General features: G+C 48.7%; 1 protein-coding gene and 1 non-coding gene across 15 annotated transcripts in view; both read right to left on the bottom strand.

The window, feature by feature from the left end:
* AGAP1 (ArfGAP with GTPase domain, ankyrin repeat and PH domain 1) overlaps nt 1-17770 on the bottom strand; it is a 640400-nt gene that overhangs the window by 84245 nt on the left and 538385 nt on the right. For all 14 annotated transcript variants that reach the window (XM_034955413.4, XM_034955414.4, XM_034955417.4 and 11 more), the window contains 2 exons: nt 10632-10786; nt 6506-6596 (listed from right to left, as the gene is read on the bottom strand). In XM_034955413.4, the coding sequence (XP_034811304.1) occupies nt 6506-6596; nt 10632-10786 (246 nt within the window). The remainder of the gene's footprint in view (nt 1-6505; nt 6597-10631; nt 10787-17770) is intronic.
* Nucleotides 10034-10097, bottom strand: LOC112439148 (U7 small nuclear RNA). Its single transcript, XR_003027450.1, has one exon. It is a non-coding gene; the product is annotated as a U7 small nuclear RNA (small nuclear RNA).

Below are 17770 nucleotides of genomic sequence, written 5' to 3'. Positions count from 1 at the left end.
GCCTCTCCCTTTGTGTCTGCACAGCCCACCTCCCCACTGGCTCCCTCTGCTTCTGCACCTCCGGATCACTGACAACCAGGTCTCTACCTCCTGACCATGGACGCAGCACAACCAAAGTCACCAGCCCGTTCCAGGGCGAAACCCAAAAGACCCCTGTGGCCAACGTTTCACTTGGCCTCTTGTGGGCTGGCCACTGCCCCACCCCTCCTCACAACACTGAGTACTTTTTTTTTGAGATAGGGTCTCTTGTGGTGGCACAATCACTGCTCACTGCAGCCTCAAACTCCTAGGCTCCAGTGATCCTCCTGCCTCGGCTTCTCGAGTAGCTGGGACTACAGGTGCACATCACCATGCCTGGCTAACTTCTTACATTTTTTGCACAGATGGGGTCTTGCTATGTTGCCCAGGCTGGTCTTCAACCACTGGGCTCAAGCAATCCTCCTGCCTGGGCCTCCCAAAGTGTTGGGATTACAGGAATGAGCCACTGTGCTGGGCCAGTGCTAACTTCTGATACCTTTTTGGTCAACAACCTCTCTGGATTTTTTTCCCCACTTTCCTCGTTGCTCCGTTGTGATCTCTTTCCCACCTCTTCCTCCCTGACCTCAGGGCTCCTGTGGGGTCATCTCTTCTGACTCTGTAGTCTCTTTCAGGCCAACCCAACCCACACTTCAATCACCACTCAAGCACTAACACCTCTTCCTGGCTCCCGAATTATTATATACGCAACAACCACGTACATTTCAGTTGGGAGAATCTCCTAGTCAACATCCACTCTGCAAATGCATTCTTCTGCCAGGTCCCTCCTGTCCCAGCTATGCAAGCTGGGACCCCAGGGGTCCACCTTAATTATTCCATCATTCCCACAGCCAATCACAAGGTTCTCAACCTCTCATAAGTCCAACCCTTTCTTCTCAAACTTACTGCTCCCATGGGCGTCCTCACCAGCATCGCAACTGGGGTGCAAGGGGCTCCTGTCTGCGGCCTCGCCCGTCACTTCCCTGCAGACCTCTTCACACAGCCGCCAGGGCCCCACTGAACACGGCATCTCTGATCATGTCACACCACCGCTCAAAACCCAGCACCTCTCCTGCTCCCTTATGTCCCAGCATCCAGCCCATCACCAAGTGCTGTGGGGAATGCTCTGACACACTGTCTCCACTCACATCTGGATCCCCATAGCCACTTGCCTAAACTCTTACCAGAACCTCTGATTTGGTTCTTATGCCCACCCCACCGCCCTCCATGCCGCTGTGGGTTGCAGATACAGAAGCCACTCATGCTGGCCCCTTGTTCAGACCTTGGTGCACCCCCTCCTACCTCCCCCCAGCAGCTCCCAGGCTGTCAGGTCCAGATCTGAAGGACGACATTCATGCGTGGGACACATTCCTGTGCCGGACTCCGAATTCTCTGAAACCCAAAATGTTGCAGGGGGCGGGGGTACAGTGTTCCAGGGCCCCATGCTCACCACCCTCTGCTTAGAGACAGGTAAGGCTGGGGCTGACTGAGGGGAGAACCTTGCCTCCACTCCAGCAGAGAACGACTCATCGGCAAGGGTTGGTATCTAAGCATCACCACTGCAATTTCCTTGAAAGATGCCTTAAGGCCCAACTGGGACACTTCGCTGTGTCTCGGCCTGGGTGGAGAACGTCAGCCTGTGGCTGATCCCAGCCTCCTGGCACGGACTCAGACCTCTGCACTGTCTCCTGCCCCCCCACCTGGCTTCAGGCCCCGCTGGTCCCACAGCCCCAGGGCGGCCCTGCCTGCTCTCCAGGCCCTCACACCTGTGTGCGTGCCACCTGCTAGCACTGCCTTTCCACCTTTGTCCTCTGCAAGCCTCTTGCTCTCCGGGCCTCAGCTCCCCTCCAGAGAAATGAGGCTAATAATTCCCATCCTCAAGGGGCTGTCAGAAGGATTAAAAGCTACGAGGCACTTAGAGCAGTGACTGCCCCACGGGAAGTACAGTGTTAGGTGTTGGCTGTAATTACATCTGTTCCTTCACGTATTCAACCAATATTAACACACTGGCTTCTGGGGATACAGCAGTGAACAAAACGGAGAAAAATCCCTGCCCACAGAAATGTAGGACGTAGATTCTATGGGGACAGACCAAGCAGGAAAAAATAAAAAAAACGAGGCCCAGCACAGTGGCTCCTGCCTATAATCCCAGCACTTTGGGAGGTCAATGGGGGAGGATCGCCGAAGGCCAGGAGTTTAAGACCAGCCTGGGCAGCATAGTGAGACTACCTCTCTACAAAAAATTTAAAAAATCAGGTCGGCGTGGTGGCACGCACATGTAGTCACAGCTGCTCAGGAGTCTGAGGTGGGAGGATTGCTGGAGCCTAAGAGTTCAAGGCTGCAGTGAGCCATGATTGCACTGCTGCAATCATGGACAGGCCCCGAGAGGCAGCCTACCCTTTCTGCTGCACTCCATCCTGGGCTATAGGGCGAGACCCCATCTCAACCCGCCCCTGCCCCCGCCCAAACCAGAAAAGAGCTAAGAAAATTCTAGGATACACCAGAGCCAGGAAGCCCCCAGGGCAGAACAGCAGGGAGTAGGGATGTGTGTGTGTGTGTGATTTCAAACCTGGAGGTCAGGGAAGGACTAAGAGGCGATAATGGGAAGGAGACCCGACGTTGCGGGACCGGAGGTTCTATTTGTGGGCCAAGCTGAAGATGAGAGCCTGGATGCGCTCCTACTGTACGTTGTGGTGAGCTATCTGGTGGTAGTGGTGGGTGCCAGTCCCCTCTTGTGTGCAGGCCTGGGGTTCACAAAGGGAAATAAGGCAGGATTCTAGACATGAGAAAGGCCCAGGAGAGAGGGGCACCTGTGAGGTCCACGCAGCAGGGTGGGAGGGACCAGCGCACGGTCAGCTCCAACCAGGGCTTCATGGGCGACATGGATGGGCAGACAGAAAGCAGCAGAAACAGTGGGCTGCCTCTCAGGGCCTGTCCATGAAGGTCAGACCTGCTGGTGAGAGCCACTGAGGGTCCCAAGCCCTAGGATGCTCAGGGGCCCTCAGGTGTGGACTTTCCTTGGCATGTTCCTGGCAGAAGGCAGGCAACAGGCACCCTAAACAAAGGCCCCACTGTCCGATGGGCCTGGGACACGCTGGGTTGGGCCATGCTGAACAGGTATCTTCAGAGCAGTACTCCCCGGAAGCACAGGTGTCCGAAGGCTGCAACTTCCTGGGAGTTGGATGTTGTTAAGAGTTTCCCAAATTCACTGGCTTTCAGAATCCCTTTATAGACAGGCACCACCAAAGCTCCAGAAGCTCAGCGTCCACTCTGGAAACAGTGCTCTGGGATGTGCCCAGTGAGCAGGCAGAGGGGGCTCCTGGCGGTCTACAGCATTCTCTGCAAGAATTGGGGGTCAGGGAGCTGTTACCACAATTCCAAATTCCACGCTGCATGAAAATCCCCAAGCCTCAAAAGACCCTACCACTCAGACACAACTGGTGCTAACCTTCCAGAGTGCAGCCTTACAGATCTTTCCCCTCTAAATACCTGTAAATACTCGTTAGGTTCATCTAGACTCACTGTCATACCCCTTTTTCATTTTACAACACATTATGAAGTTTCTTTATCTCAATTAAGCACCCACCCCCCACTTTTTTTTTTTCCCTTGAGACGAAGTCTCACTCTGTCACCCAGGATGGAGTGCAATGACGTGATCTTGGCTCACTGCAAACTCCGCCTCTCGAGTTCAAGTGATTCTCCTGCCTCAGCCTCCCAAGTAGCCGGGATTACAGGCATGTGCCACCATGCCCGGCTAATTTTTGTATTTTTAGTAGAGATGGGGTTTCACCACGCTGGCCAGGCTGGTCTCGAACTCTTGACCTCAGGTGATCCGCCCACCTTGGCCTCCCAAAGTGCTGGGATTACAGGCGTGAGCCACCATGCCCAGGCTCAATTAAGTCTTTTTCCATGATTTTTAAAGGTAGCAAAGACAAGACATCACCATGAACTGCTCTTCAATTGTTAGACATTTGGGATGCTTCTGATTTTTTGCCATATAAAGCACTGTGATGAACATCTGGAAAGACAGATCTCTGCGCCCGCCTTACTCAATCCCATTGGTTTAGTTCCTGGAGTATACAGCTGGAGTCAAGGGCATCCACTCTTCAAAAGCTTTTTATATACATTGTTGAAAGGCCCCACGGAGGTGTTTACAGTTCATCATCAGTGTGGGCACTGTACCTATCCCAGTACTTTAACCAAAATTGGGTATTTTTACTTAACAAATCCTTGCCAATGTGCTACATCTTCTGAGCCTTTCCATTCTTGAGAAAATACAGCAGGCTGGACAACAGATGGGTTTGAATCCTGCTATGGGACTTGCTATTTCTGTGACCTCAGACAAATGACTTGACCCTTCAGGCTCCTCAATTCCTCCCCTTTAAGTGGGGCCCACAGGGACAGCAACTACTAGGGTTGCAGAATGAAAAGACAGCGCATGCGAGGGTTTGGCACCGGGATGACACAGACCATACATTTAGCAAATGCGTGCTTGGTATCGCCTCTTTCTCCTGAATTGTCAAACTCTGCCTTTTCCCTTTGTCCCTGTCCATCTGCTCAGGTGGTCTTGCTCAGAACAAACTGGCCCACACCTCCCCTGCACTGGCCTCCCTTTCCCACCCCCCATCCGCACTCACATGCACAAGCTCATCTCAGACAGGACCTGGGACCTCCGATTTGCCAGGTATCATGGTCCCCGCAAGCCATGGATGGCTTTCCTTTTAAAGCGACCTTCAGACGCACGGTGGAAACAACTGCAGGCATTTTCCTTAATGGATGTTCTAATATTTCTCAGATTCGTGCTTTTAAAAAAGCTCTTACTTTTAAAACTTTTTGATAGAAACACACTTCAAATAACTGCTTCTCTCTTCGAACTTCATTTCACCACACATTTGAAAGTAAAACTTAAACATTCAAACATAAGGAGGTACTTTAAAGAAGAACCTCAAGATACCTGGAGAAGAACCCCTTCCCTCACCCGCAGGACAGGCTTCCAGAGAGGCCGCAGACAGACTTTTGATCTCTCCCCTGCCTGCTATGCTGCTGAGTGGACTCTTGGAGGGGGCGCTTCCTTTCCCTTTTGTCTGGAGCAGTCCTGGGCTCCTGTCTCCCTTCCCGGCCGAGCCGACCCTGGCTGGCCTCCTCCCTGCTTTGCCTCTATTCCAGTATGTTCAAAATGGTCTGGCCAGATCCATCTCCCCAAGTGGAGCTCAGGGTCCATCTCCTTCCTGCTCTAAAACTCCAATGATGTCCCTCTGCTTACAAATGAAGAACAAAGCTGGAAAAAGTTTCACTTGGCACTCACACTCCAACTAGCTTCTACTGGTTTTCCAGCCCAAAAAGCACCTCTAATCCTACAACCACCCAGAGAAGCTCTCCTCAAGCCACTCCCTTTGCTCACAATGATTCCTTCGGCCCCTTCCCTGTACAAACCCTGCCCATCTCCAGGGCCCTGCTGACACGACAGCTCCTGCATGGGTGGCAAGACCGCTGCATGCCCCCGATGGCTCTCCCCGGCGCTTAGCTCCATGGTCAGCAGGTTGGTGCCTTGTCCAGTGCGTTTCAGGCTTCAGGATGGCAGGACCCACCACGCCATGCATGTTTGACTCCTGGGCAGTACCCAGCCTGGTACCAGCACCTCTTACCCTGTTTGAACTGAACTTCCTTCTCTTCAAAACACTACTTAACAAAAAAAATCTGAATGGAAGAAATTTACTGAATGTCTCCAATACTGTCTCTGGGCTGGGACTGCAGCCATGAAAATAAGTCCCTACTCTCAAGATTATGAACAACAAAATGACTTTTTCAAAGGGAAAGTAATAGTATGGATTAGACAACGGAAATCATGAAGTAAAACTGGGGTACTCGATGGCACAAAGTAGTAATTACAACTTCTATCAGTTCAATCAGAGGCTTTAGTGGGTAATGGATTTAAGACCAAAAAAAAAACAAAGACATCATTTGATGGCAAAACCCAGAACATATGATTGTGAATTTAAAAAAACAATACCCAAGAATCTCTAGGCAGGAATGAACCAATTATATTCTATTTTTATGAAAAAAAATCAACAAGTGATCACTGATTAAGCAAAAAGTAAGCCAGCTGCCACGCCTAGTTAATTTTTAATTTTTTGTAGAGACGGGTTCTCCCTGTGTTGCCCAGGCTCGTCTTGAATTCCTGGGCTTCCTAGATTTGGCACAGGCTGTGGGTGTGGGGCTGAATCCTTTGCACCTCAGGTATGACTGCTGCTCATCGGATGCCTAAGGCAAGGAAAGACTCACAGAAACGCACCCTGCAGCCAGGGGTGAGGCTGGTGTGGAAGGCACTCTGTTAAGGTAAAATCCAAACAAAATATCTCAATTTCCTAAAAGCAGTTAACTCTTATCTGCCAAACAGGACAGATGTGAGTCCCCTGCAACCCGGGCCTAGTGGGACCATGTGGTCTCCAGCTACACAGCGCCAGCCCCTGCTACCACCGCACACACTTACTCTGGGTCTCGCAGTCCACACAGTGGGAGTTCCCGCGCATGTTCCGGATCGACTGCAGGGCCATGGCCTCGCTCTGGCTCGTCAGCCGGGACTGGGCACGGAGGAAGACACAAATACAAGGTGTAAGCACCCCGGGAGAAACGCACATCACTGATAACGTCAGGGAAAGATCAAACAGATTGGGAGCAAATGTAGGATGAGGGTAATTTCTAAACAATCACTCCTGTTTTGATGTCTTTGGGAAAGAGCATAACCGAAGAAGAAATCATCATGCATGGGGCGGGGGGAGGGAGGAAATGTCACATTTTAACTCATCAGCTGAGACAGACTCTGCCAGAAATGAGCAAAGAGGAGAGTTCTGGATCATCTGTGAATACGCATGGACCATGGTAACCTGGAGAAGGTAAATGGGTAACCTTCTGGGCAGTAGCCACATGTCTACTTGGTAAGAAGAATGAGAAAGAAATAATCCGTTTATAAGCCCAGGGTTAGGGCTTCATCAGCAATGTAAGACATAGCTCATGGTTCCTTGTCAGAAAACCCCATCCATACCACACGTCACCCTGGGAGACGCACATGTCATCTGAAGACCCTCGGTTGCCACAGTGACAAAGCCACTCGCCAGGGTGGGGGCAGGGAGAAACACGAGTATAGCTGGGAGTGCTGATTCTTAACCTTAACTTGATGGCTTGCTTTATTTTTATTTATTTATTTATTATTATTATTTTTTGAGCCAGTGTCTCGCTCTGTGGCTGAGGCTGGGGTGCAGTGGTGTGATCATGGCTCACTGCAGCCTTGAACTCGTGGGCTCAAGTGATCCTCCTGCCTTAGCCTCCTATAGTGTTGAGATTACAGGTGTGAGCCACCACACCTGGCTCTATGGTCTTCTTTAAAAAGGATTTAAAAACATACATGCTCATTGCAGCAAGTTTAGAAAATACAGAGAGGGGAAAAAGAACATAAAATTAATAAACAATGATACGGCCATCCATAGTTAAGCATTATTAACATTTTGATGTCTGTTCTTTTAGCCTGTTGTTTAAGCACATCTACATACACATATGTACTTTAAAAAGCCAGCGTAATACATATTGCTGCATAGAAACCTGCCCTTTCCAGCCTAACGAAACTTGTTCATTGCTCACTGCTGTCACATACTCTCTGACATCATCATTTTAAATGGCTGCATAGCATTCCACTTAGTGAAGACCTACTTATCAAGTTCTCTTTGATGGACATTTAAGTTGCTTCCAATTTTTCTCTATCATAAACGATGCTGTAAGAACATATGATTGCTAAGTCTTGGTACACACTCATGATTATTTACTAAGAATAGATTCCTGGAAGTAGAAGTTCTAAGTGAAAGGAGATGTACTGGATATGTACCTTTTTCCCCACCTAGAGAGAGGGTCTTGCTCTGTTGCCCAGGCTGGAGTAGTGCAATCATAGCTCACTGCAGCCTCCATCTCCTGGGCTCAAGTGGTCCTCCCACCTCAGCCTCCTGAGTAGCTGGAACTACAGGTGTGAACCATGCACCTGGCTATTTAAAAATTTTTTTGTAGAGACAATGGTCTCCCTATGTTGGCCAGGCTGGTCTCGAACTCCTTGCCTCAAGTGATCCTCCCACCTTAGCCTCCCAAAGCACTAGGAGTACAGGCATGAACCATCGTGTCTGGCTGATATGTAGAGTTTTTGAGGCTTATTTATTAAGTATGCATTTAATATTACAGTTAAAGCAACAATTGATCAATTTCAGAGGACAGTTACAATAAGCTTGATTTTTGTGTAAGAATTCTTCATAAACTGAAACATCTCATCAAATTGATGTGAAATAATATATTACTTGCTACATAGTAAATTATAATGTATTAATCACTACTGTCTAATTAGCATCATGCGTTATTGAATTTTAATTCCCTTTGGTTAGATACCCAAGTATTCAAAATATGTTTAAACAGTTTACACTGGCATCTGGAATGCAAGTGTGTGATCATACACACACACACATACAAAGGGATGTGCCTCTGTCTCTCTGTGTACCTGTATCATTTCTGTGGTTGGTTGGTTTGTCTGTCTGTCTAGCTATGCCTATACCTGTATCAGCTCTCAATTATCCACTGGCAGGTAAAATACTATAAAGCTGGTGGTCAACTGGGCCTGTATTTTTGCCTCCCGCTACTCCTTGCGGACAGTATTTCCATGTTTTATGCCCTCACACCTGTTGAACCAATGCCCATGATGACCAGCTCTGAGTCGGCCACCTTTGGTTGCTCAACGCGTCCTCCTCCCAAGGGAGCAATTCCCTGGAGAACAGGCACCTAGTGAGGGCCGAGGGGCAGCATTCTAAGGCTGGTGTGTGCATGAGCTGAGACACGAGTGGGGAGGAGCCTGGCAAGGTGTGGAATGGGAAAGGCTGCCACCATCCCAGATCTTCCTGAATTAGGTCGAGGTGGCAGGGGCTCAGAGTCTGCCGTGAAAGACTGTGATTTCTCCATGAAGGCAGGAATCTGTGCCTCTATGTTCGGTAACACAGCCTGCCTCCCTGCCTTCCTTCTCAGAATGAGCTGCCCACGCTTGGAGGATGCTGTGTGCTGTTGCTTCCCATTGAGGTGGCCCCAAAGCACCCTGTGCTCGTTTCAGGAGGCACATCATGGATGCACGTGGACGTGACCCAGTAAAGCCAGGGTGTATGGAATGAAAGGCAGTGGTTCTCCCCACCTTGAGTATAAAACATCTTTTAAAAAGGGAAGCAAATTACATTATAATAATAATGACTGTGGTCTGGTTTACCCTGGTTAAAGAGGGTAATAAAATAAGACACTTCATCTTTCTGAAAGACAGACTCTCTTTTTAGTGACAAAGCTGCACATAAATCATAGGCAGAAATTTCTTTAAATGGTTACAAATGAAACTGCAGGTCGGTGGGTAACGTCCTTTCTCTTAGTTTCTAGTTGATCATAGTCTGAAATATCAAAATGCTCTCCAAAAGTCTAAGACGTCCCAGCAAAGAGGTTAAAGACAAACAAACATTAAAATAATGAAACTGAAGCAATCCTTGATGGGAAAAAGGACTTTTGTAGAAGGAACATCACTGGGCAGTAGCCTAGAGAACACAGGTTAAGCCAGGCGCGGTAGCTCATGCCTGTAATCCCAGGACTCTGGGTGTCTGAGGCAGGTGGATCGCTTGAGCCCAAGAGTTTGAGACCAGCCTGGGCAACATGATGAAACCCCACCTCCACAAATAATATATATTAAATAAATAAATATACAAATAAATAAGCAAGCAAGCCAGGCATGGTGGCACATGCCTGTAGTCCCAGCAACTCAGGAGGCTGAGGTGGGAGGATTGCTTGAGCTTGGAGGTTGCAGTGAGCTAAGATTGTGCCACTGTACTCCAGCCTAGGTGACAGAGATAGACTCTCTCCAAAGGAAAAAAAAATACAGGTTAAAATATTTTTTCTTTTCTAGCTAAGTAACTACAAAAAACAAATTGCCTCTAATTATTTTTTTAATATAGAAACATTTGGGGGTGGCCTTTTCTGGTGAGAACCAGAAAACCTGCTAGACAAATTCTAAAAGAGCTGCACCACCACCTCTAATTATTGAATAAAACACATACCAGGCTTTATCAATTTAGATAATAGAAACTTTATCTTCCCAAACTCCCTGCACGCTCATACAGACCCATCTACTTTTCATTTATGTCCCTAACAAGAGACGGTTTTCCAACTTGATGTCGATTTGAATTCTGGGCATTTACGAGAACAGTGCATCTTTTAAGTCCGTCTCTCTTTTTTTCTGAGTGTATTCTGTCCAAAACAAAAATAAATGTGGACCCAGAAGCCACAAGAGTCCAAAAGATTCCCTCTGGGATTAGCTGACAGAGTGAAGATTTAACCTTGGCTCTCCTGCCAGGGAAGCATGGTCAGGCTGGAATACTCACGTATGATGGTATAGACACAAAGTGCTTCTGATCGTTTTAGTTATTGAGCTTTCTGCTCATAAAGAATAGCTAGGTCCTGTCATTCACACTGGTCCTCTATTTTCTCCTCCCTGGGGCATTACTTGGGGCCTGCACTCCCCCTGAGCAGCCCCAGCCTTGGTTTTGGGCAGCCAGGGGCCTCACCTTGTTCTTGCTGCTCTCGCACGACTGCAGGCTGGCCAGGATCTGGCTCTCGATGGCTTGGACCCAGGCGTCCCGCTCCTCATACGTCGTGGCTTCAAAGTGCCACGTTTGGCCAGTGAGGGACACAATGATAAACTCAAAATTTTCTTCTTGTTCTGAAACACAGAGTGTGGGATGAAGAGTTTAGCTTTTATGAGACAGCAGTCCCCCTGCTGGCCCTCTGTCACAGAAGTGCCTCTGGGTTCAGCTGCCCCTGCACGGGCCGGTGAGGCGCACGGCACTGGACAACCACGGCGGCGGCGATTTGAATCCATGCACCTCCCAACAGTCCAGATGTGGTTCCTAAGGCCAGCATGGATTAGCCAGGTTTCAATCAAGGCTCAGGGGACAAGGCCAGATGAAATCGACGAGTGATGTCAGCGTCTCTGTGTGGTGCACACACAAAGCAACTTAGGAGAATAACCATGTAACTCATGGCTGATCATCCTTATCTGTGGGATGAAAATTAAGTTAGGGCCGCTAATCTCCGGATGCAGGGTTAATTTCTATCTAAGCACTCGCGTAGATCCACAGACACTCCATGGATGGAGGAACGCGGGAAGGTTCTGTTCTTTTATGGCAGAGGACCTGTTACCGTGGGAGAGGCATCAATTCCCACGTTTTCAGACGGGGAGAGTGCATGGGATCCCGCGTGCCTTAGGAGGATCTCAGCTGAGACAGGCCCCAGACTTGGTAGCTACTCTGGGGCCATGTCTGCAATGGGAAGAGAGGAACTTGGGGGTATACCCTGCGACCCCACCTGCCACATCTAAGTCTTTGGGCAAGTTCCTGGACTCCCCTGAGGTTCATTTTTTCTAACCCATAAAATGAAGGAAAAGGGCACCGACTGTCTAATGCTTTTCTGCTAGTTCCATGAAGTGTACAGACCGATGCGGACTAGGGGCCTGGTCCATAGGAGACACTCCACAGATCCACGTCGGCCTCTGTTCATTATTCCTGTCCCCACTCCCAGCCCCCAAGTCCCCGCCAAAGGAGGAGACACCACTGGCAAAAAGCATAACTAATTGCATACAACCACGAAGAACTGTTTTTGAGATGGAGTCCCACTTTGTTGTCCAAGCTGGAGTGCCGTGGTGCGATCACAGCTCACTATATCTTCCACTTCCCAGGCTCAAGCGAGCCTGCCTTCGCCTCCTGAGTAGCTCGGACTACAGGTGTGTACCATCACACCTGGCCAATTGTTACACATTTTTTGTAGAGATGGTGTCTCCCTAGGCTGGTCTCAAACTCCTGATCTCAAGTGATCCTCACTCCTTGGCCTCTAAAGTGCTGAGTGACAAGTGTGAGCCACTGCACCAGACCCTCATTAAGAAATCTTCAACTGGGTTTTCAGACACAACATCTCATTCGACTCAATGTTTCCGGGCCCTGGCCTGTGAACTAGCTGCATTATAATCCCCTGGCGAGCAACTATTATTGGTACTGACTTTCATCTACCTGCCTGCCAACCACTTTACTTATCTCTGTCACCAGCCCGTGGCCATTGGGCTGGCTCATGTCTATTGCACGGACCTCTGATCTTCCAGACTCTTGGTCCCTCTAGCCCAGCTTCCAAGCACGGCTTACTGACCTCACCTAGACTGGCTCTCCCAGGCCCTTCCTCACAATGCGCCTGCAGCCTGGGACATGAGGACGTGCCACCCCACTCACCCTTTCCCCACTCCTTTCTGGCTGGGTGGATATGCAGCCCTCTTTGTGGCTGAGAGAGATCCCTTCCACCTGAGCAGCCCAGTGATGCTCCCAAGCCCCACTCCCAGGGGTGTGGGGACAGCACCCAGCCAGAGAGGGCCCATGGCCTCCACCAGCCCCTCAGTGGTCTGTGACTCCCTAGGTGCTGACAGCCACTGTGCCCTGGGCATATTCTGGGGGCTGCAGGAAAGTGCTGTGATGCACATGCTGAGTGGAGGTCGGGCCTGAGGCCCTGGCTGGTTAGCCCCGCTTGGGGTGTCGGCACTGAGACCCACCCTGTCCTTGAAAGGGACCAATACGGGCTGGAGTGGGAGGGGAGAGAAGAGTCTTTGGAGGAAGCCCTCAGCTGGCCCACACGGTATGTGGGTGTCCTTTGTGCTCTCAGTCACCCTGGTTCCCGATTTCTGGAGAGCTGGTGACAACAGGTCAGGATGGGAGGGTCTGGTTGCTCAGGAATTTTATCCCAATCTACTGGGCTCTTGAATTTGGAGAACAAATGACCACCCCACCCCTGCCACCTGTGTATTTATGCAGAATGAAACACTCCACCTGCTGTGGAAAGAGGGGTGGGGGAGGAAGGTGGGGGTCAGGGTGTCTGCAGGTCATGCCTTCAACAACGACCTTAAACACTCAGGGACTTGGAGATTTCATTAAAAAAAAAAAATCATTGTAACTGTAACTTTCACATAGGTTTCACCATGGCTGACTTACAATGATATCGTGCAATTACTGACTGAGCCATTGCATCTGTGCGTCTTGGTCCAGCTTCTTGATCCATGGGCTTTTAAGTCCTAGTACTATGATTTACAACCTTTTCCATACAGATTCTCATAGGATAGTGCCCCAATTCATGTATTTTATGCAAAACTCTCCTAGTGAACATATAGGTAAGGTATGAAAAAACTACATAACTCACAGTTAGATCATAAGGAAAACTTGGTAATTCATAGGTGGGATGTGACAATTTTTCATTAGGAGATCAACTCGACAGGCTCACACTTTGTTTAATCTGTGAAATTCAAATGCATGTGTCAAAGCTCCCTCTGATCAGCATTTATTGGATCTTCTAGTGAAAAAAATTACAACCATTAGCTTCCCGGTTAAATTTCTGCACAACTGGTCCCCTGTAAAGCTTTCCTGTTCAAATGTCTGGCTCTAGCCAGTCATGAGCTACAGTCACTGGAACTAAGGCTAAGAGCTGAGCTTGTATTACACTGTATGGGTGCAGGGCTCGGTCACTGTGGTCCTCAGCTGCCCTCCCCAATGTGCTAGGCACTGGGCTGGGTGGAAGGGATTCCAGCATGCAGGAGAAGCCTGTGCCCTCTAAACGTGTCTACGTGGTGAGGACTGGCACACACGCAGGCAGATGACTGAACACAAAGTGATAAAAACAATGGAAATCTGAATGAAGCGCCAAGGGAACGTCTCTATTTTTTGCCTCATCCCAACGCAGTAGCTGCTATCTGGTATCTTGCACTGTAATACTCTCAGTATCTCATGCAAAGACAAAACTTGCAAATTAAATTGCTAAAGCACAGTTTGGCTCTGCCCGATTAATTATGTAAACAAATTTTACCTATGCATGCAAACTCTACTTAGGGGAACAAATACATGTAAGTGTTCACAGGAACATCAGAACCTATTTTGAGCTAATTTCTAAATGTGCTCCCTACAGTGGCTGTTCTATGGCTTCATCACTCACTCTATTTATTTATTTTTTGAGACAGAGTTTCGCTCCTGTCGTCCAGGCTGGAGTGCAATGGCATGATCTCAGCTCACTGCAACCTCCGCCTCCCAAGTTCAAGCGATTCTCCTGCCTCAGCCTCCCGAGAAGATGGGATTACAGGTATGTGCTACCATATCCGGCTAATTTTGTATTTTTAGTGGAGACAGGGTTTCACCATGTTGGCCAGGCTGGTCTTGAACTCCTGACCTCAGGTGATCCGCCCACCTTGGCCTCCCCAAATGCTGGGATTACAGGCATAAGTCACTGCACCTGGCCGATCACTCACTTTAAAAATCTATCCCACCACCTGTCTTCTCCGTATACTGGACACAAGAAAGTTCCCTTGTCTAGTATCTTCTATGTCACTCAACATTTCTGTCTCTCCTTTCAGCTCCTGGTCCTTTCCTCCCGTCTCTCTGCATCCTTTACCTGGTCCCCTCATACCTTCTTGCGGACCTGGATTTGGCATGGTTTCCTCACTCTCTTGCAAACTTGATGTCCCCCTTCTACAGACCTCCTGCACTCACTTCCTGATCTCACTCCATCCTTGAGAGAGATCATCACCTCTTTTCTTCATCCTTCACTCACACAGTCTGCAAAGCAGACACGCGCACGCGTGCATCCAGCTCTTTACCACCCTCTCTTTTCTAATAATGCTTCCCCATTATCCACCTGATTGAAACCTCACTCTGTAAGATTACAGATCAAGGAACAGCCAGGGGCCATGGGCTGTGCTCAGTCTTCTTTCTCACTGACCCCCCTCTTTCTGGAGCACCTGACATTGCTGATGGGCACCACCATCTTGCAATATTTTCCCCCTTAGTCTTCTGAGATGCTTGATCACCCTGAAGACTCACCCAGATGTGAGCAAGGCTTTTATCAGGGTGAATGAAAGAGATGTGAATAGAGTTATATGGATTCACAGCTAAGGGGTACTAAGTAGCATAAACTAGCAGAAGGTCTGCAGTGGTCAACCATGGAACTATTACCTCTGTCTTGCCTCATTCAATATTCAATGTTTTATCAATGACTTGGATAAAGACATATAAAGTCTGCTTACCAAATTTTGAAAGCAAAGAGTTTTGGGGGATAGCAGATAAACTAGGGTTTTATCCCCATCCCCAAGGTCTAAAAAGAGGAGGATCTCTCAGCTGAACTGACAACTCAAATGGTCAAATGCATGACTAGAATTCCTTCCCTTGGACCCCAACAGCAAGTGAGGTTTGGGAGAAGATTTTGCTTCCCAACTACAAATATGAAAAGGCTGAAGGACTGCAGTGAACAGCAAGCCCAGAATGAGGCTCCCAGTGAAAGTGAAGGCTGTGAGTGTGTCATCCACAATGGTGGGGAGGTGGTCCTGTCTCTATCACTCAGGGTGGTGGCCAGCAGGCACCACAGAGAGAGCCCAATGCCAGGGACTGCTCACTGGGGACTCTGAGCACAGGGAACTTCTGTCTGATGGAAGAGGGATGACACCTGTTCCGGGTGCCCTGGAGTCAACCCAGGACAGAAAAAAATGATGGAGACCCTGCAAGTGGAAGATTCTGTCCCCCTCACAACTATCCATAGATGGGGCTTGTGGGTTCTGCTCCCTGGGGGTTTCAGGCCCTTGAATGTGGCCCTTTCAGAGGAGACTGGTGGGAATTCAGCGTCTCATAGATGATTGGGAGGGCCCTTGCAACTCTGAGATCCTATGGGAGTGATGCAAGATAGCTGAGAACTATCTTGCATTTGTGTTCTCAATGAAGGCAGCTTTGAGCAGCTGCAGAGAATCCTGTGTTGAGATCTCCAAGGCTGGCTCCAGGCTCCTGGAGAAGGATCTGCGATCAGCTAGCAATGTCTACCCCAGGGCAAGGAGGGGTGCCCGTGGCGTGCCTGCCATCTTCTCACTGTGCAACTATAGTTCTCTTTCGAGCTTTCTGATCACTGCTTCTCTTTCTGATCACTGGTTCCTCTGCATGTGGCCTTTAGTGAAGGCAAACTTCAAGTTTAGTTAATGTTCCTCCTTCCTCCTCCCTCCTTCTTAGGAGTTCCTTTCCTTCCGAAGCTTAGAGAGTCACTTCCTACAGACACGTACAGTTCCCATACATATATCTCCAATTCATATATCTAATCAGTTTTGGATTTTAAAATGCCTATGGATGTTTCTCAAAAACTTTGTCCTCATATCAAATTTAACATGCATCACATAGATTTGCTAGCATTTTCAAATGCTCCTCTTGGGGTTCTGTATTTCTGTTAATGATTACAATGCTATTCTAATCACAAAATCTCAAAATCACCTGGATTCCTCCCTCTCCCTCTTCCCACTTTCATCTCATCAGTCACAGCCCTGCTTAGCAACATCTGCCAATCTGTACCCTTCCACTTCCTTCTACTTTCAGCCCTTGCCTGACTGTGAAATTGGTTCTGGCCCACCTTTAACACTTCTCTGAGTTTACTGTGTAAGAAGTTTGTGCTGTCGCTCTCCTCTCCAACACTTAAGCATTTCTCCCTTGTTCCTGGGGCCTGGCTTCCCCTCCAAGCTGACCGCATCACAACACAGCAGTCCACAGTGAGGCATGATCTCAAGAGGACCCTCCTTCTCCTTCCCCAAATCAAATACACGAGGTGAAACTAGAATTGTGAGCCTAAAGTGCTAAAAACCTGCAAAAGTGAAGGCTACCCTGAGGGGCAAACACCTTTGGTAGCACAACAGATAAGGTCCTAAGATAGGAAACATAAACCCAGGGTCCAGCACCTGGCAATCCTGCAAGGAAAGGAGCCGGGAGGCCCCAGATCTCAGAGCTCCCTTGGCTTCTGGTATCTTCTCTACAGGAAAGCTTCCCATGGACGGAGACCAACTACATCTGAACTCAAAACCAGAGATCACCCAACACACTGCAAACAAAACAGCAGATTTAGATCCAAAGTATTACTGATACAGGCTGGGCATGGTGGCTCACGCCTCTAATCCCAGCACTTTGGGAGGGTGAGGCTGGTGGGTCACCTAAGGTGTCAGGAGTTCAAGACCAGCCTGGTCAACATGGTGAGACCCCGTCTCTAGAGACAGATTGCTCTTAAACAAATATCAAGGCGGATCACAGACTTCTTAAGAGTAACAGTGAGAGTTGCCAGATAGTGGAATAATATCCTCAAGAGAAAATAACAGTGTAGACTTGAGATTCAGATAAACTCTCTCTCAAGAACAAGAGTGAAACACAGGCCAGGTGCAAGGGATCACGTCTGCCAACTCAGCACTTTGGGATGTGAGGTGGCAGAATCACTTGAGCCCAGGAGTTCAAGACTGGTCTGGGCAACACAGTGAGACCTCATCTCTACAAAAAATTTGAAAATTAGCCAGGCATGGTGGCTTGCACCTGTAGTCCCAGCTACTTGGGAGGCTGAGGTGGGAGGATCACTTGAGCCTGGGAGATGGAGGCTGCAGTGAGCTGTGATCACACCAATGTACTCTAGCCTGGGTGACAGAGTGAGACCCTATGAAAGAAAAAACAGAAAAGAAAAGAGCAGAGAAGAAAAGAAAGGAAGAGAAAAGAAAGGGAAAGAGAAAAGAAAAAGAAGGAAAGAACAAAATATATTTTTCTGCAAAAAAACCCAAAAGTGCTTATTACCAATAGACGTCCACTAGGGAAATTACTAAATGATATACTTCAGGGCCAGGCAC

This window comes from Pan paniscus, chromosome 13, assembly GCF_029289425.2.
Source record: "Pan paniscus chromosome 13, NHGRI_mPanPan1-v2.0_pri, whole genome shotgun sequence".
Classification (NCBI taxonomy): Eukaryota; Metazoa; Chordata; class Mammalia; order Primates; family Hominidae; genus Pan; species Pan paniscus.
Note: the sequence above shows the minus strand (reverse complement) of the source record. Positions and strands in the feature narration are given on the sequence as shown.